Here is a 20,354-nt window from a genome sequence, read left to right on the forward strand (position 1 = left end):
ACTGTCTCTCACATTCATGGTTTTCTCTCCTCTGAGGACCTCTCCCATGAGGACATCAAAGTAGTGAAGTGCTTCATTATGGAAATAAAAAAGCCACATCAGAGTCCCTGCGCACATGATGTCTGCACAAAGATGAGGGATTCAGTCAAAATGCCTAATACGCTAGTGGCATTTTGCTCTATTACAGGCCCTGCTAAAAAAATCAGTTAGTTAAATACAGATCTTCCGCCTACAAGGTATTGTAGAAAGGAGCTAAACACGTAGAAAGGACAGCTCGTAGGTATCACAATTTGCTTTCTCTTTCCTTCAAAATTTTACTCAGAAGAACAGGAAGAAGTATGAAAAATAGTTTTTGCTTAAACACAAGCAGTTTATCCAGAAAATGAATACAGACTTCCAGATCACATACATATTACTGATTTATTTGTTCTACACTGTAAAGCCCTTTATTCAACCTTATACTTGGATGCAAATAACTGGTAAAGGTGCTTGACCTTCTAGAGTGGCCTGAAAGTTGTGCTTTTTATGTATTCTTCTGGTTTGTCCAGTAATTTCATCCAAGCCAAACATTTCTACCAAGTGATAAAACAGAAAAAAAAAACCCCAACCCAGTCCTCATTTCTTCCCTATACCAAGAGATTACCAAGAACAGCTATAAAGACTTGTTTGCACCTTCTTCAGTTTGGTTAGTCTAGTCTATTCTGCAGTAGATTCGGTTTCCTCAATTGTTTGTTCAAAGATACTCAGCCAGATGCAAGAAAACTCCTTCGCTGAGGAAGAAAAGCTGGGTCCTAACTAGTAAGGAGTTAATATACACAAAAGACAAAAACCATCATCCAACTGTCTAAAATTAATGTCCATGGACGCCAGACATCTCACAAAAGAAAGTCCTTCCTCCAGCGTTTTTCTAACGATGACACAACACCATGGGCATGAATGAACTAAATGTCATTATTCTTTGGGGCGGCAAAATCCATTAGTGAGTGGTATCTATTCTCTGTGAAGGGATTTCATCATTGCTTACATTTAAGAACCAGTGACAAATTTTATGCAGTGTTTCCTGTCTGATTGGCCAAACTACATTAAGTATTGCTTTATCTTGGACAGACCTGGATAAGTCGCGTTTTCATCCTGCTGAGCCCTGCAGCCGTTTCAGACTAAACACCAGCAGTTCCTTCTCCCCTATTCATCACTAATTTCCTGTTCTGCATAACTGGCATGACTGCACTACGTATTTTTCTGACTGTACACAGGTATGGGACAGTTGCCATTCTCTGTAGTCATCACAAGCCCTTTGGTAGTTAAAAATCACCATCATCAGATTAAGAAGCCAGATCTGAAATGCCAGTGTAGCTGCCGCCAACAAGGAAGTTCTTCAAGTTTACCAGTCCATCACTCACAAACTCAGTCCTGGTTGTGATTAACAGCAAACCTGGCTTAGGGCTGAATCACAAGCAGGACTGAGAAGCTACATCCACCTCTTTTTACCAAAACTAGAGCACTGAACAACTCCTGAAAACTACTGGTTCATGGTATGCATGCCCCAAGCTGAAAAGCTGTTACCCAAAACTCAGACCCCCCAAAAAGCTGCAGCACTGCTGTCAAGTGTAGTCACCAGGACCTTGCTGAATCAGAACTTTTTCAAAAAAGTACCAACAATTTCTGGAGAAGTATTTATTACAGGTCATATTTTGATAAACTACAGCTATCTTCTCACAGATGAAAAAAAAATGTGGAGAAAAGTCTTCACTATGGACTTGAAAACTTTAAAGTACAAAGTTCAGTTGTGTGTTGTATAATTTTATGTCATCATAATCTGATAAACAACAATTATCTCCTGTTGACAGTTTGCTTTGAGATGTGTCTGGCAGGAGGACAATAAATACTAATGACAGATCTCTTTTTCTTAACAGATCAGTTTTTGCTCTTGTCTCAGTGTCTCTGAAGAGAAGCCAATCCTCCAGAGAAAGAATGAAGAACAAAAATTGAGTGCTCTGACTGAAGAAAAGTTTTCTGCCACAAATACTTTCACTTCATGCTGACGTACAGTAAATCATAGTGTTAATTCACAGACAATCTACCTGTGGAATTATTGCTGTCTGTTCCTCCTGCTGGAAGGAACAAATTCATTTTGCAAACATTACAAACTGTTTCCCACTGCACTTGTCTACAGGCTTGCAGAGCTCAGGCTTGTTCTGTCCCACGTTTAACCCTGTCTCTGAGCACAGCTGCTCTGCTGGGACGGCAGCTTCTTCTGTACGCATAACTCTTGTTCCTACTTCTTAATTAGCTCTACCCCACTTCTTTAAATCAGTATGATAATTTTTCATAATTATTTTTTCCTTTTTGTTAGTTGGTGCCAGCTCCCAGTTACCTTTCCTAAGAGGAAATTAAGGATTTCTTAAGGATTCCTTAAAACAGAGGTCTGAAAGAAAGCTACACAATGCCACCAGATGCCTAGGAATGACAACAGAAAACTATTAAAATGACTTTTTTATCCAGTGACCTCATCTAAAACTCTTTGGTACAAGCCTGTCTCCAGAGGACATCTTCCCCTTCTTTCACTGAAGGCAATTTGCCCACATAACGTTTTATTGTCAGTCTCTAATTACCCACTTGCAGAAAGTGTTAAGAACAACCTAGTAAACATTGGCCCTTCCATATTCAAATGATGTAAAAGCAACTCCTTTCTCCTAAAACACCAAAGCAAAACATTACAGCATATTGTGAAATATCAATATAAATACAGCAGACTACACTGTTGTGCCACAATGTTCTGAAAACAGCTCAATAACACTTTATCTACAGGAGAAGCCTTCTTGTATTTGTGCATCAAGAACTTTACCCGTTCTAAGGGCCTGGAACTGCAGCAAGGAATTGCTCCTCCTGGTTTTTAAACACTGCAGTAGCACAGGCTAACATCATGGAAAACCAACAGACTGGTCTATCACTGCAGGCATTTGTATGTCACGTTATGTGCTGGGGTCAGACCTGAGTAAAATCTTTTTTCATTCTATCCTTTGACAGGGGTTAGGCAGATGCTTGTTTAGCCAAGCGAAGGCACGCTACTTAGTTTTGCCAGTCTCCTGTGCAGTTGCTCTTGTGCCATATTAACAACAGAATATACTAACAAAGCCAATTTCCATTGCAGAGCCTGAAACTATCTTCTCATTTCCTAGGAAATAGTAAAAAAGCTTTTAAATGCTGCTGAAGAAACAGGAAATTAAGCAGCTGTGATCAATGAGGTGGCACTGCAACAGGCTCCATGAGGCAGCACAACTGAGCAACACCACTTCAAGAGAGGAAGTTAAGGGTGAAGGCAGGGAGGGATTAGCCTTGCCCAACACCATGCAGGCAGTGCAGGAGGGTGCTTTCCTCAGTGGCAGTGATCCCGATCAACCATTCTCATCTGTGCAACCACAGAGGATTAAGGCGCAGCCCAAAGGCACTGCAGCAGCCAGGCAAAATAACCCTGTCTTTATTGCTTATATTTCCAAAGTGTTAATATGCTACCTGAACAATTTCACATGTGAAGTATTTGTAGAAATGTACTATGCTAGCTTAACCCAAGGAGGCTTTCACATACGCAGACCTTCCCTGATAGAGCCCTACCCAGCAGGAATACTACCAGGTCACCATTCGCATCCTTTTGACTGCTTCATCCACTGACAGACAACCAAAGTGATGGCCTCCTACTCAGCCGCTGTGTAACAGACACCTTCAGCCCTGTGAAATGATTCACTAATCCCATTTGAATCAGATGAGACCTTCAGCCCTGTGAAATCATTCAGTAATCCCATTTTAATCAGATGAGAGCTAATGAGGCCGGCTCAAGCCAGCTGACGTGGTGGTCTCAAGCACTCCACGCTGGCTGTAGGAAAGGGGTGAGGGTTGTGCTGAGACGTTGAAGGGAGTGCTGTTTACAGTACTCAAACCACAGAGCCTCAGACCTGCCTCTGCTGCTGCTCTCCATCCCCCTGGACGACTGCCAGACCCACCAAACGCAAGCAGCTGACCAGAGGCTAGGTCTTTAGCGAAAAAGAAAGGAGAGATCCTACAAGCCCTAGTGTCTTGGAGACGGCTTCTGGCCCACTGGGAAATGCTGCACCACAAACGGAAGAAAAATCTGTAACATTAAGATCAATGCCTACCTGGACACCTGTCAAGGTTTAACTCAGGCCAGCAACAAAGTACCACACAACTGCTCACTTGCTCCCTGCCCCATCCCCGCAGTGATGGGGAGGAGAATCGGGAAAAAGGTAAAACTTGTGGGTGAATTCAAGAATAATTTAACAATTTAAAATAAAATAAAATGATATTAATTATAATAATGATCATAGAATCGTAGAACCATTTAGGTTGGAAAAGACCTTTAAGATCATCAAGTTCAACCATTAACCCAGGATTGCCAAGTCCACCAGTAAACCATATCCCGCAGCACCACATCTACACATTTTTTAAACTCCTCCAGGGACAGTGATTCAACCACCTTCCTGGGCAGCCTCTTCCAATGGTTGACCACCCCTTCCATGAAGGGAAACAGTATCTTTCTTCCTAATACCTAATCTGAACCTCCCCTGGCACAACTTGAGGCTGTTTCCTCTCATCCTGTCACTCGTCGTCTGGGAGAAGAGACCCACCCCCACCTGCCTCCATCCTCCTCTCAGGCAGCTGCAGAGAGCAGTAAGGTCCCCCCTGAGCCTTTTCCTCTCCAGGCTGAACAGCCCCAGTTCCCTCAGCTGCTCCTCACAAGCCTTGTGCTCCAGACCCTTCCCCAGCCCCGTGGCCCTTCCCTGGACACGCTGCAGCCCCTCTACGTCCCTCCTGCAGTGAGGGGCCCAAACCTGAACACAGGGTTCGAGGTGCAGCCTCACCAGTGCCCGGTGCAGGGGGACAGTCCCTTCCCTTGCCCTGCTGGCCACACTGCTCCTGACACAAGCCAGGGTGCTGCTGGCCTCCTTGGCCACCTGGGCACACTGCTGGCTCATGGCCAGCCGGCTGCCGACCAGCACCCCCAGGCCCTTTCCCACCAGGCCCTTTCCAGCCGCTCTGCCCCAGCCTGTAGCGCTGTGTGGGGCTGGTGTGACCCAGGTGCAGGACCCGGCACGGAGCCTTCTTGAACCTCATCCAGCTGGCCTCGGCCCATCGGTCCGGCATGTCCAGACCCCTCTGCAGAGCCTCCTGCCCTCCCGCAGATCAGCGCTGCTGCCCAGCTTGGTGTCATCTGCAAACTTACTGAGGGTGCACTCGATCCCCTCGTCCAGAGTGTTAATAAAGATACTGAACAGAGCTGGCCCCAGTAGTGAGCCCTGGGGAACACCACTGGTGACCGGCCGCCAGCTGGATGTAACTGCATTCCCCATCACTCTTTGGGCACGGCCATCCAGCCAGCTTGTAACCCAGAGCAGAGTACATCCATCCAGGCCATGAGCAGCCAGTTTCCCCAGGAGAATGCTGTGGGAGCTGGTGTCAAAGGCTTTACTAATGTCCAGGCAGACAACATCCACAGCCTTTCCCTCATCCACTGGGTGGGTCATCTTGTCGTAGAAGGAAATCAGGTTGGCCAAAGAGGACCTGACTTTCATAAACCCATGCTGGCTGGGCCTGATCCTCTAGTCATTCTGTACATGCTATGCAACGGCACTCAGGGTGATCTGCTCCATAACTTTCCCCAGCACCGAGGTCAGGCTGACAGGGCTGTGATTCTCCAGATCCTCCTTCCCGCCCTTGTTGGCTAACCTCCATCAGCTCCCTCAATACCCTTGGGTGAGTCCCATCCAGCCCCACAGGCTTGTGCACATCCAAGTGGAGCAGGATATGATAATAAGAACAACAATAATAACTGTAACAAAAAGGAGGGAGAAGGGGGAGATGAATAAAATCCAAAGGCATGCAAGGAAAAAACTAAAGTGATGCACAATACAATTGCTCACCACCCACTGGCTGATGCCCAGGCAGTCCCCAAGCAGTGATCAGCCAGCCCTGGCCAGCTCCCCCCAGTTTATACACTGAGCATGACACCCCGTGTTTTGGAATATCCCTTTGGCTAATTTGGGTCAGCTGTCCTGGCTGTGTCCCCTCCCAGTTTCTTGTGCCCCTCCAGGCCTCTCACTGGCAGGGCATGAGAAGCTGAAAAGTCCTTCATTTAGTATAAACACTACTTAGCAGCAACTGAAAACATCAGCGTGTTATCAGCATTATTCTCATACTAGATAGCAAACACAACATTGTACCAGCTAGTGAAAAGAAAATTAACTCTATCATAGCCAAAATCAGGACACCACCACATTCAATGCAGGCTTGCATAAGCAAAGGAGATCTGGGATAAATAGGAAGCACGGCCACTGAGGGTGGGAATGGCTGCTGGTATGTACCTCCATACCTGCCAACACTGCAGAGACTGCAGCCACATAGAGATTTCAGCATACCTGGCACACCAGAAGCTGAGGCAGGAGAATGAACAGTTTAAACCACAACCATTTAATGGCTCAAAACCTGCACAGGTATATACTTTTTTCCCTTTCAAATTGTCTTGGTGTAATATAAGGGTAAGCAGTTACCAGAAGAAAAAGCAGTTCCTTAACCACTGCCTTCCCCTCGCTGAGGACAAGGGTAAGATCCCTACTCTTTTCAACAGTAAATTAACTATACCATTTGCTCATGCGTCTTTGCCCACTTATTAAGCAAATCAAAGGTGCTTATTCATAACCAAACCTATGCAAACATATATGAACTTCTGATGTCATTACTGATGTTGGAGTGTGGGAACAGGGACAGGAATACAGTGCAGGGGACTACTGGCCAGAGACTCAACTATTAAGCATATTTTGCTATGCACAGAAAAAGCCAAAAATAAGATCAGTTTATTAGCTTGATGTGGGTTGCTTTGGCAGAATGACATCATGATTCAGGGTTTTGTTTTTTTGGTATTTGTGTGATCTAACTGCTTGGACTTCTCCGTAACAAAGTGTGAGCCTACAGACTCCTGGTTTTAGGAGTGGGGAGGGCAAATTTGCTATTAGCTTTTAATAATTTGTATGTATGTGGTGAGAGTCCCCATTAGATGGGAAGCAAGGAGATGTGAAGACTCCAAGTAAGGTCACTCCCAAGCCCTGAAATGATACCACTGCCTCTTCGCTGCCTCTCAGTCACGTGGAGTCATGTCACCACACTATAGGGGCTTCCATACAGCAGACGCTAACCAGCAATTAAGTCAAGATAGAGCACCTTAAAGTGGAAAAGCCAAATGTTTACAAGTTTTCAGCAATGCAGAGATAACCTAAGACCTCTCCAATCATAGGGCCACTGCTCAGGCGCAGCTGCAAGGGCTAGTCATCTCCCACATTTTACCTTAAAAGCCAATGAAGCTCTATGACACCTCAATAAAAGGCTCCAAGCTGCTAAATGAGAAACTTTGTGGATGGTTAAATTGAGCAGGTTCCTGAGTCAGGGAAAGAAGTACCAGGCTGTGTCAACTATTCCATCCATGAAAGAAGCAGAGAAGACAGTACATTCCACACCATGCACCATAACCTTGATCACTGCCATACAACTAGTGAGTGCTGTGCCCTCCAAACCATCAATTGCTTATGCTGAATCAGCAGAATGGGAATGAAAACCGCAGCCTCCTGACCACAGCTCTGTAAGGAAAGCCAAAGCAACAACCTGCCTTGGCTTAAGCAAAGAGGTATAAGGGCTACAAGGCCATCTTTTTCATGGCATTACACCTCTTCAATACTAATCCTGCAGCACAAAGACGACCTCGGGGATGTGGGCGGGGAGGAGCTGCAGAGGAGATCAGTGAGAAGGCAAAGGGGGGATGCAGGAAGGGGAGAACTTCGGGTGGCTTCATGGGTTGTACACCAGCAGTGTGCAGGTCATCTGCATTGGGGACAGAAGCAAGACTCAAACCCATCAACTTCCTTCACCACCACACCAGGCACACCAAAGACAGAAGCTAAGCAGAGGTTAGCTCCCCATCTTGTAAGGGCCGCTTTCACCTTTTTTCTTGCATTTGAGTGAAAACATAGAATCTGTTGAGTTTAAATATTCTTCTACTGTTTGCATCCTATATACAAACAGATGCATCGGTTTTCGGTCTGAGGCCTGGAAGCAAAAATCTGATGGAAAGGAAGATGCTACCCTCCCGCTATCCCTCAGGCCCCTCTGGGGGCAGCCAGCACTCTCTCACCCTGCATCGCCAGAGCAGGGATATAAAGAAGTTCTTGGCATCTCACCTACACTGGTGGAGGCAAGAGACTTCAGCATGCATGTGCCACAGTAAAGTATTTCTCAGCAGGTAGCATGAGAATATCACACTGAGCACCGTTTGTTGGAAGATGTTTATGCTTGCTGAGAAAATCAGCTGTCAAACTTGATCACTGAAAACCAACTTTTTATTTTTCTATTCCATTTACAATTTGCTGGGTGTCTATGGGTTCCCACATGCCCATCTTGGTAGCGCAGGAGATGAGCTGACACCAATCTAACAAAACACTGAAATTTTCACTTTACTACTTTAAAGTTACTAATACTCTCCCTCAGGCTCTACAGCAATTTAGCACTTGAACTCAATTTTCCTTCCCTGGCATACTCCAACACAGCAGTTCCCTCCGCTTGAACTTTCAGCAGCCAACTGTGTATTAGATGTCATGTTGGCATTTGGCCATATAGGTTACAGGAAGCACTATACCGCAGACAGCAAAAGCAGTTCAGACTGTCAGGATTTCCATTAGAAATCCTCCCCCTGCCCCCACCCCCCTCCCCGCCCCGCCTTTCTTCTTTCTTCCCACCCCAAGAATTCAGAATTCTGGCATCAGGAAAGAAAAACTCTGAGCTCAATCCAAGAGGAAATATGCTTTTTGAAAAATGCATGCTCTGCGTTTTAGAATGACAAACAAGAAGCTTCCTTGCCTTCGAGGGCAAAACCACTCTCGCTCAGCACTCCCTGCCTGGGTTCCCCTCCTGAGCAATAGCTTCTGTTGCCTGCAGGAAACAACATGAGTTCACAAGGTACTTTCTTCCTTGCTCACCAGCCTGGCCCTTTTGCATACAAAATAATGCTTTCTTATAGCATGCTGCTGCCTACAACTGAATACTACAACTATCATAACCTTTTGTGTCATGCTCTGTGTGTCTGCAGCCGCATGCCCCTCCACAGCAGCATGCTTCTCCTTCTGCATTTTATCCCCTCTCTGAGCAAAGTCCTGGCCTATCTCCAGCTTCCTCCTCAGTTTCCTCCTCCACAACTCCCAACAGCCTCCTTACCTTCCAGCAGCAGCCCCATGGCCCCATGCATCACAAGCCCATCTTGCACAGCCAGATCCTACTTCATACACCCCCAAAAGCAGCTCCAGATCCTCTTCCCCTTCAGATTATTCCCATCACGCTCTGCTCAGGCCATCTTCCTAATCACCCCGCCTCCCAAACAGAAATTATGACCAATGAGTATAATATGCTGAACTATTTCGTAGTGCACGAGATACAAAACATACTCTTCCAGCAGCAAAGACAGACTGTTACAGACACAGCTGGCTTCACAGTGGGTTTAACCCCTTCACTTTAGAAAATGGTGAAGTTTCTTTGCATTGGAGTGTAAAGCTGCACTCCTGGCACTTAACTATTGAATCATGAACAGTAATAAAAGAGAAAAAAGTCATGGAAAGGACAGAGGAATGAATGCAGGACAGCTTGTGATATACCTGAAAACAGAAAGTGTTGTGGAAGAGACTTCACTGCCTGTGACTGACCAGGAAAAGCACCACAGGGAAAAACCAGCCTCCCAGAGCCTGGAAAGGAAGAAGCTGAGTCACCCCCCAGCAATGCTGGAGGAGAAACTGATGGATTGCAGGAGGAAAGCCTAAACTTGCAGCATCTGGGACCAAGCAGACAGACTCCAACAAAGTGGCCTGGAGAACCTAATGCTCCCAGCCCACATGCAGTGGCCTTTGAAGACACAAACCTCTGCTCTGTCTGACTGGCCATATATATGTTAAAAGTCGTTAACTGCCAGCAGCCCAGCCTGCTAAGCCACACAGCAAAATGCAGCCAGGCATTCACCTGATCACACCAGAGACACTGCTCGGTGTGCAGCTGGTCTCCTGACTGATGCAACCTGATTTCTACATGTTTGGGGTTTTTTTTCATGCTTCTGTCAGAAACCTGTTTAATCAAGCTGTGTTTGAGCTAGGAGACAGCAGACTGCAAACAAAGTGGTGCGAAGAGGGTGACCCATGAGAGGCCTCCCAGATAAAGCCACCAGCACTCTGGGAAGACTTTAGAGAGGAGCTACTTTACCCCCTCTCGTTAAACCTGCTGGCAGTGCAGCCTCAACTCAGCACAGCAAAGCAGGAGTAACAGAAACTGAACCCTACCACCCTCCTGGCACACGAGCACCCTTTTCGCTCCACTGTCCCCAGAGCCTTCCCAGGCACACGATGGCGTAAGCTCCCCACAAGGAAACACAGGGGCCTGCTGAGGGTTTAAGGTACGTGCCGCTAATTTAGCTTCCAGCAGTCAGGATGTAGCTGGCAGATTGTCGCTCACCTGCCAGCCAGACATGCCGGCTGCGGGGAAGGGCCTGTGTCCACCCTGCCACCGTATCGGGTGGCTCTGCCCAGCCATGCCCTTAAGGGTTAAAAAAGAAATGCCAAGAAAAGTTGGTGATGATGAACTCCATAAAAGAAACTGTGTCAGGGATGGGAGCCAAACCTGGTTTAGGCTCTGTCCTAAGCTCCCCCCCAACTCTCCTTTGAGGCCAGATGATGTTTAGATTATATTAGCACCAAAGCAAAGTTTCCAAGCTCAAACAAGGCCTGGAAACACATATGCCAATAGGGGACCACCAGTTGTTTACCTCCTCTAACAACATGATTACTGTGAAAATTCACTTTGAATTGGTTCGTATCAGCTACCGTACAATAACATGCTGCCTCTTCTAGCCTCTGCATTTCAAGCAATTCACACAGCGTAAAAATAGAATACTTTCCCCAAAAATACATTCAAATGAAAGTCTGCCTGGTATTCTTGCTGCTAGGTAGTAATCAACTACTCCGGTACACAGCTCTATTCTTTGCACAGTATTGCAAAGAAAAGATGCTTTTCCAGATGAAACAATCCTCAAACATCTCCAAAAGGTACTGAAGACTCAAAGTAAGTGGTAGGAAGGTCTTGCTCTATAACAAAGGAATTACAGTAGTTTAAACATATTCTTTCTGCCTTTGTATTTCTGATTTTCCACCACACAAAAACCCAAACAACCAAACCCACCCTCTATGGACCAGATATGTGTATGGCTCCTTCCTGTTGACCTAAATAAGAATTTGCACGTTTGTCCAAGGGCCATAATGATGCTCCTTTCTGTTCTGTAATTTCACCACAGGCATCATCCAGATCACAACCAATGCTGCTAGACCGAAAAGATATATCCGGTGTCTGTTACTGTTTTTTCATGATGAATTCCAGGAACAAATTAACTTGTTGTATGTTTTTAATTATATTAAATCTCCACCACAAAGATACAGAGATTTCAAATGAGATTAAGTCTGCAAGATCCTGAGTTACTGTGGATGACTGTATCATGGGCACATCTCATCTTAGAAAACGAGATGTTTGACATACTTGCAAATACTGGATTGATACAGGTTGATAAACAAAGTGATTTTGTGAATTCTTCTCCCATGCTTATTGAAAACAGAATTGTTCCCATTTGAAAGAATGATCTTACGCTTAAAACAATTAAGGCAGGGTTGCGTCTTGCTCTCTGGTCAGGGATTTAGTTTAGCTACCATAATCCCCATACGGATTAACCATGCTGACAACTGTTCTTATTGAACAACTTGTTTAAGCATTTTCCAAAACTTGGTAACTGAGAAAGTTGAAATTAACAGCTGTGATAAGTCATAAGAAAAATAATTTCAACTAAGCAAGCAGATAATGTAATGCTACTGGCACAAAAGTAGCAGCAGACCCAATAAAACTAATCTTGAGAAAACTAGTTGCTAGCCACAAGACGCCTGGCTGCAGATACTGGCAGGCGTACTTCTCATAGCAACAATTTCAGTAAAGTGACCTTCCTATTACCCTGTTTCATGCTGTGTCATTTATCTGAAATACATGAAGGGAAGTACTTCTATCCTTAGTACAACTCAAAAAGGACTGATCTATGCCATAATACGTTAAGAAGTGCTTTGTCGACTGTGTTGTTCAATTCTGGAGGCCACAAGTCCCATACAAGTACAGCTGGTTTGATAATAAAACATAAAACTGACTTTGCATATATTTTCTCACAAATACATGGTCTCCAGAACAGTATTCTAAGATACAAGAACCTACTTCCTGCTAATCTTGACCTTAGATTAGATATTTTGAGATGGTATCGGGATGGTAAGTAAAGTTACTCTTCCAACAGACCGAAGTCTGACATGCCAATTATCTACTTACGCTGCTAACCAATCTCTCTCATACAAATACCCCTCCAAGAGAAAAGAAGTAATGTCATCTCCTGAAAAACAGGTTTCATGAATTATTTCCAAACTACAGGGTAAGAAAGCAAGGAGCTAAAGCTGTCCACTGGCTTAGTCTACACTGCAGAACTGCTTCCTTGTTGCACTGGTTCTGGTAAATTCTGTAAACCAGGAGTGACTACAGCAAAACCTGTAATTTTTATCGACAGAACATTCATCTGCTAACTGTACGCTATCACATGAACAGAAGCATCTTGAGCCAATTTAGGGATCTAATTTTGCCCCAGAAGCACAAACCTTACATTGTGGGTGACATGAAATAAGCAGTACACTTCTATACCAAAGATGCGTGAAGGGGGATGATGATGACAGCCACTGTGCTAGTGCTTCAGGAGTCAGCATCACCGGGGTCCATGACCCAGGCTGCATGTCCTGGAGGGCTGCAGCAGGCAGCAAATTCAGGTTTTGCCTACTTCTCCATGTTATGTTGAGAATAAGCTTATTTTAGGTCTCAACTACGCAAATGAAACCAACCAGCTTCACAAAAGTTTGAACACCTGTCATTACACTTCCTGCCTAGGTACGGCCACCACAGGTGTGTTTGGCTGCCTCAGTAGAGGTGAGGAGGGGAGAAGCTGGATTCACATTTTGAGCAAACAAGTTAAATCTCCTAATTTTATAGCAATGAAACCATGTTATGAATTGGAAACATCTGCTTAAGAGCACCACCAAAAGGAAAAGAGGAGGTGACCCTGCTCATTTCCTCCCTCTTCACAGATCTCTGAGGGCTGCCAGAGGTAGGGCAGAAGACCACTATCCTCCTCCAGGACACCACAGGCACACAGCACAAAAGATGAAAACCTGTGTATGGGACAGGCTCTCCCCACAGCTCGCCGGCGAGTACAGAAAGCCAAATACTTCTGTAACTACAGCTGTCCAGTGTCAGTTTGCTAACTCATTTAATCTCTGTAAAATCCATGGCTTTAAGCAGAAACACCAGATCTCTAGAACCAATTCTTTTTTTCAAGCAAAGCACAGCTGATACTTGGGACAATGAAAAGATAAGCTCACTGGGCTGTGTAACTGCAGCTGAACAATAAGCTAGCTAAAGGAATGGTTGCTTGTAAGGCATCGCTTGTCAGGCTCACAGCCTTAAAGGAGGCTGCTTAGCATGAAAACGCTGAAGAACTGGGTGTGCAACTGCAGGCTGTTCTTGTCCCTGGGGTGTTATTTGCTCTCACCACAGTCATAAAGCCTCTGAGACACTGAGAGAACTGCCTTCGGTCCACAGAAAAAGTACTAAAGCAGCGAGAGGGAGATAGACTGCCTTAACATGACTATAAACTTTGTTCTCTGCTGGTAACAAAGGAGAGAAGTTTTTGTTACTGAAAAAAATCCAAGCAGAGGGAAAAAACTGAACAGCAAACAAAAGCAACACTGGTCAGTTCATTTTGGCACACAGGCTACTATTCTCCTGCCAATGTCAATGTAGTACATGCTATAAATTTCAGTTGTGTTTAAATAAACACCAGCATATAGAAACGCTTTGAGTCTGCCTAATGCAGACTGTCTGTCGACAGGGCAGAATCACTGTACTTCAGCTGAATGATCTCAGAATTAAAATCTTTAGTTGCTCTCAAAATACACGTACCTGCAATCCCTTGTAGCAGCCCACAGACATTAAAAATGCTTTTCTTCATAATACTCTGCACACACATAGTAAAGACAGACACGAATGCCACAGCACAGAGAATCACGATTCCCACGGCCAGGAAAATAGCGGTTGCCTGCCAGAACCCACTGGCAATCTCACTGAAGTTTTCGGCGTAAGGACCACAAAGCGTGTCTCGTCTAGAAAGCTGCATGTGGGAGATTCTGGTGCAGCGCCCATAGATGCCCAGCGTCGGATGATAAGGCTCCTGCGACCCCCCTGTTCTGTTGTCCACATCCTCGGAGCCTGAAGTCTTTGCTTTGCCAATCAGCCAGTCTGCACTCATGAAAGCGATGAGCTCTGCAAAAGCCACCACAATACTCAGGAGAGTCCACAGCATTGACCGACACGTTACAATAACATGACACATATTGATGTCCAGTGCTTGCGATCAGTGCAGCCAACAGTCTTAAAATCCAGGCACAAGGGGGAAAAAATTAAATAAAGAAAAAAAAAAAGACAAAGAAAATCACTGTGGCTGCTCTACTTGCTCTTTCAGTTCTCTCACAAAGGCCAAGATGAAATTTGTCTAGAGAAAAAGTGAACAGCCCCAAGTTTTGCAAGCAGTGCAGTCATTTGTTCTCTCCGTTTAGTTCCTCCTTTTTTCTGTCTGGGATGCTGAGCTCTGGAGTGCTCTTCTCTTTCTTAATATTCATACTGGCACATGACGCTGCAGGCTGGGGGGGGAGGCCACAAGGACTGCCCACTGTTTGACATCACACACCTACAAGAAAAAAAAAAAGAGACAACACACCAGCAGTGAGAAAAAAATCTTCATTTCCATCCCCACAACGAGCCCCGATCTGGCACAGATCCACATCAACATGCCAAAGCTCTAACAAGGGCCCATCAGACAGAGCCTGCTGAAAACCTCCTGGGTTTGTCCCACGGGAGTGATTAATCTCTGGCTGCCCAGCCATACTTACAGTATCTGCTCTGCCCCATGCCATTGTGGGTGTTTGTCAAGCACTTAGCAAACCAAGGTCTCAATAACAGCCCTCAGTCCCACCCACTCCTACCACCACACCCCCATCGTCTTCCTCTGGTTGAAATTACCAAGGTTGCTGGCAGTTACCCAGAAAAACGTTCATACATGTTCAAGGAGTTTCACAGACATGTAGTTCCTGCTTTCAGCTTGGGGAGGCTGCAGGGAGTGCCTCTGGGATGGAAGCCGGGCACAGCTGCGTGTGCCACTGGCACCCAGGTGCAACGGGCAACGAAGGAACCTCGCTCCCACCTTCTGTGCTCCTGCTGACTGCACCTGCACCAACCCCGGCACAGAGCAGGCACACAGGACTGCAGCTGGGGATGGCCTGCCCCGTGACGTGGTGACATCCCTTTGGAGTGGTGTTTCCCTGGGTTCCATATTCTGCTTTGTACCAGAAAAGCAATCTGCCTGCAGGTACATCACACACCTCGTCTTGAACTGATCCCAACACCAGCAGCTCCTGGTGACTTATGGCACTGTAAGCAGCATTCTGTGGAGAAACGCCCCAGCCACTGCCAAGCGGCCAAGAGCCCTGGCGAGAGCGGTTGCTGGTCAGCCTCGAGCTTCCCAACTCCTCTCAATTCCCCGCTTCCACAGTCCTGTGCATGCTGGGACTGCAGCAAAATGTTCCCCAGGGCCTTCCCCGAGCCTTTATGTTGCCTTTCAACAGTAGCTGATGACATTCCCAGAGTTACACTTATCTGAGTACAAGAGGCAATCCAGAGATCACTGCTTCCAACTCGGATCCAAATATTGGTCTCAAAATAACGAACGGGTCATTGCACACGCCTCTGGAGCTGTGTCGCCTGAGGGCAAGGGTGGGAGCAGGAAATGCCCTCATGTTACCCGCTCTGTGATGAGAACGTAGCACTTCCAAGTTTTCCCCACAAAAAAACAAAATAATGACATTGAACTGGAGGGCAAGAGAGTCGAGAACCAGATCTGCACCCCACTGCTGCCAAACACCAACTGGTCGGCAGATGCCAGAAAAACAGACATCCCCAATTCTTTTTCAGCTTTGTCATGTGGTTGGTATTTAATTTCTTAGGAGTTTTGAGTCCAGTGGCAGAATCCTAGTCCCACTGAATGCAAAGTGAAACACATACCCACAACTTCCAACACATTCAGAATTTCATCCAGCAATTTCTACTCCCCTCTGTACTAGTCACAGTGAATCATCTACACGATCTTATCCACATTTCTCTTCCTTGTCTAGATCTGCAGGCTCCTCTGGCGCTAGCAGATACACAGGCTTAAGCTGCTGTCCCAACAACTGAATTGTGTCTCCCCTAGTTCAATGTTTCAGCATTGCCTTAAAAAAAGGCAAAATATATATTAGTTGTGCTTTTAGCCATACTGAGGTAACAGTTCAGCTTGTTTTCCATTTTTTGGGAGAAAGTATGAAGTTTTCAAGCAACCTGACACATTGATGACTCGAATACACCCTTTGTAATAACAGAGAGCTGAACTGTCAGCCTGCCAAAAAAAAGTTGATTTTCTCAGTATTTCCACTTTAAATAACAACTGGAATGTAGAAGATGTCCACTACAAACCTACATTCTTCTGATGACATCTGCACAATTAAAGATAATTTAATAGAAAATGTCTTTATTTTTTAAGAGAAGTTCCAAAACGCTCTAGAATCTTTATTTCTGTGCAAGCACCACACCTGTGTGAACTCCTCATCTTTGTAATTCCAGGATTTTAACTGAGGTGCAAGAGACAAGAGCTGAACACCCATTACAGTAGTTACTGCTTACTCTGTACCTGCTGAACATAAAATACCGTTTATTGAACACAGACGGGAACAAAGTTCATGTTTACTTAAGTAGGTGGAAACTCCAGATGAATACTGGCAGCCACAAAAACGCGGCACTGATACCAAACATGGGACGCTATATTAGAATCAGAAGAAAAGACCAAACCACGGCGTTCTTTTCCATTTGAAATGCAAGTGAAAGAATGAACTGCAGTAACGTTTTAGAACACAGCACCTCCAGAAAAGTCACTGCACAAGTGAAATAGCCTGTCTAAAGATGATACGGAGATTGTGTCAAATCTGAGGACTTCACTGGAACATATACTTCCTTTTTTTGCAACACAGGGAAAATTCACAGCACCTAAAAGTTAGTGAATATCATCAGTAACTACAGCTCAACAGAATATACTTTGCTTTCCAATGAAACTTTCACAATTTGGCTTTCCCCAGGTAACGAGTACTTCATTCTGGTACAAAAATCTATCTCCAGTGCAATGTCCCCTTACCCATGGGAGAACTTCTGCATAAATTTATTCTTGCACTAGGGATACCCTCAAAAGGGAGCATCACTCACCTACAACTCCTTTTTGTGAGCAGACAAACAGAAACATAGGAAGTAGGATGGCAAGACCAGACAAGGGGCAGGGGCCAGTCTCCTACAACTCCTTTTTGTGAGCAGATGGACAGAAAATATATGCAGTAGGATGGCGCACAGCCCAGGAAGGGCCAGGGGCATTTCTTCTTTGTGAGACTTAGGAAGGAAAGATTGCTTATAAAAGTACTGGACATAAGTCACAGCTCAGTCACACTTGTGTAGTTAACCTTTTCCTTCCAAGACACCCCACCCCGAGTTTCTAAATGATCCTAACCAATTCTCACTCGGCTCCAACAACATGTTTATGCCATACATCAAAGTGTTTCCAGCTACAGCCCGTGCTAAATAACTGCTTCATGAAGCTTCTCTCCAGCACACTGCTCATCCCTTTTCTTCCATTTTTGCTCAAGAGAAACTCAAGGTAGGTCCTTGTGAGGCTGAAAAGTGGCTGTTTAGTCCTTCTCTCAGTTTCTCATTCTTTGACAAGTTTTTTCCATGACAGAAACTGTATGTTCTTCACAGCATGCCACTATCCACTTCTGACTGACTGTAAAAATATTTGCTTTGACAGCACACATTCAAAATATACAACAGATCTTTAAGCCCTTTGGTATTAACTCATTCAAAACAATTCTTGCTGAGGAAGCAGATGAGAGAAAGTAGGCTCGCCCCTTAAGCATTTGGGCCTCCCCCTATTTTTACTATTGCGTTCAATTGTACAGGTGTGGAAGGAGACCATTTGTACTGGGGGAGCGGGTGCCCCTGGAGGAAACATCCCCGCATGGCAAGCGCCCACGTGAGCCACACACTACAGCAGCTCCCCAGCACAAGGGTCTCAGCAGCACCATCCCACCCCACCACAAAACCCACCGTTCCTCAGCTGGGCAGCACAGCTCTTGGGACAGATCCAAACTACACCTTCAGCCTCATTTACTCTGCTCCCTGCACACGGTCACGGTCAGGCTCCAGATTAAGTGGAGTCTGACACTGTGAAAAGGTATCAGTAAGAACATCGGATCCTCACAGCATTCAGAGAGAATAAAATTCAGTTCCTAAATGCATTTTAAGCTAACCAACCATCTTAAAATATCACTAAAACTTTCTTCCTCTTTAGATGTATTTTTGACAGTCAGATACTTTACCTCAAGTTATACTTTCACATCACCAGCTAAGCCTATTCAATTACTGCCTTTTGCTACACAACATTGCTATATACTAAGTACATAAATAACATCTATTTTTCTAAACTAGATGAAGAAACACGCTTCCCTCCATTTTGCTTACACTGCCAAACCCAGAAAGTCATAAGCTGATCCAAATTATAATATCTGAATTAAGGCTTTGATTTTAGAGGTGTTGAACTGCAAGGTTTTGCTTTTGCATACCAGGCTGACAGAAAGGAACAGCTGCAAAGTTCAAATTCAAGTCAATCACAAGCGACGTAGGAGAGACTTGCAAGTATCTTCAGAACAACGTTATGGCCATCCTTCATGCTTCCTTTAAGGTCTGACTGAAGACAGGGACTCAGACTAAACCCTACAGTTCAGCTTTTGTCCTTCCCAGCCTGGTTCTGTCAGCTCGAGAGTGAGAATACATCATTTTCAGATAAGTGGCTTTTAGCTTGGCTTAAACAAACAGGCCACACAGACTGCTGAAACAGTCCCAATTTATAAAATAAATCCAGACACAATTAGACATTTTCTTCTAAAGCTTGCTACAGTCCAAAGCACAGCTACACAGAGGAGTTTCTAAACCTTGTCTACAATACACAAGCTCGAGCATCTCATAACCCAAAATGTGCATATCTTGGAAGCCAGGGTTCTGCTTTCTCTGAAACATTGTTCATTAGCAGTTATAAACACTATGAAAATGCTCTGAACTGTGAGAGTGTAAGTGGCTCCTATTTATGTTGATGTTTGCAGACTAATTATTTAAAACAAACAGAAAGAGGCTTACACACCAGGACTCAATTACCTCAACTGACCCCCACCCAGGTCAACATGAGCTTCCACTTTATGCACTTCCATCCTTACGTGTTACTGGATAAGAAAGCTAGTCTACTGTGAGCTCACCCTGCCTGGCAGTGAGGCAGCCACCAAACCACATAGGCAGGAGGGACAGCACTTCAACAATGTGAGATGAGCATCGGAGATTATTCATTTTCCGCATGATGATAAATGGAGTAAAAAATCTCCCCCTCCCGCTTGGTCCCCCCAGGAGCTGCTGCTCAGGAGGAGAAGGCAGGCTCCTGCCAACTTCCATGCAGTCTTCAAAGCAGCAGACCACACGCTGAGCAGCATTTCTCAGTAGACACCATCATGAACACCAATTCACCTTGCTGAACATGCACCTCTGCATTTCTGTCCACACACACTTGTAGGTGACTCACAAATGTAGGAAAAGGTATGTTTGTCACATTCTCCTGTCACAAATGAACAGGTACAACAATTACTACTTAAGGAAAGACAAGTTGTCCTAAAAGGTTTGGAGTATGCTTTCTCTGCAGACCACGAGGAACTCTGCTGGCACTGGTTCCTGGTAAGCACTGCATACTCACCACAGGAAGCACCTTGACCAAGAACTGGGAAGGACACTTGGCTACTTCAGTGTCTCTCTGTTTTGTTTTTTAAATGCAACACATTTCAAAGTCATAAAAAATATTCAGGGTCAAATAACAAACCAGGAGAAAGTGCTTTAGAAGTGAACTGGTTGCATAGCTTCAGACAAACAGCAGAGAACAAGCAAAGAATTCCCTCCCCCCCCCCCCCCTTCGGATTTTCACCAAATTATTGCCTACTGAAACAACACTCCAGAGCAGAGATTTTTACTTGAAGAAC

General features: G+C 45.1%; 1 protein-coding gene across 2 annotated transcripts in view; it reads right to left on the bottom strand.

Annotated features, from left to right (window-relative positions):
- The window catches only part of LHFPL2 (LHFPL tetraspan subfamily member 2), a 125,621-nt gene that overhangs the window by 4,575 nt on the left and 100,692 nt on the right, over positions 1-20,354 (bottom strand). Inside the window, exons 1-2 of one of the 2 annotated variants that reach the window (XM_056325339.1) lie at positions 15,102-15,164; positions 14,116-14,899 (exon numbers count right to left, since the gene is read on the bottom strand). In XM_056325339.1, coding sequence (XP_056181314.1) covers positions 14,116-14,545 — 430 coding nt within the window. In that variant the 5' untranslated portion in view covers positions 14,546-14,899; positions 15,102-15,164. Of the gene's footprint in view, positions 1-14,115; positions 14,900-15,101; positions 15,165-20,354 lie in introns of those variants that run through there. The other variant, XM_056325337.1, reaches the window with a different exon arrangement.

Source organism: Falco biarmicus, chromosome Z, assembly GCF_023638135.1.
Source record: "Falco biarmicus isolate bFalBia1 chromosome Z, bFalBia1.pri, whole genome shotgun sequence".
Taxonomy (NCBI): Eukaryota; Metazoa; Chordata; class Aves; order Falconiformes; family Falconidae; genus Falco; species Falco biarmicus.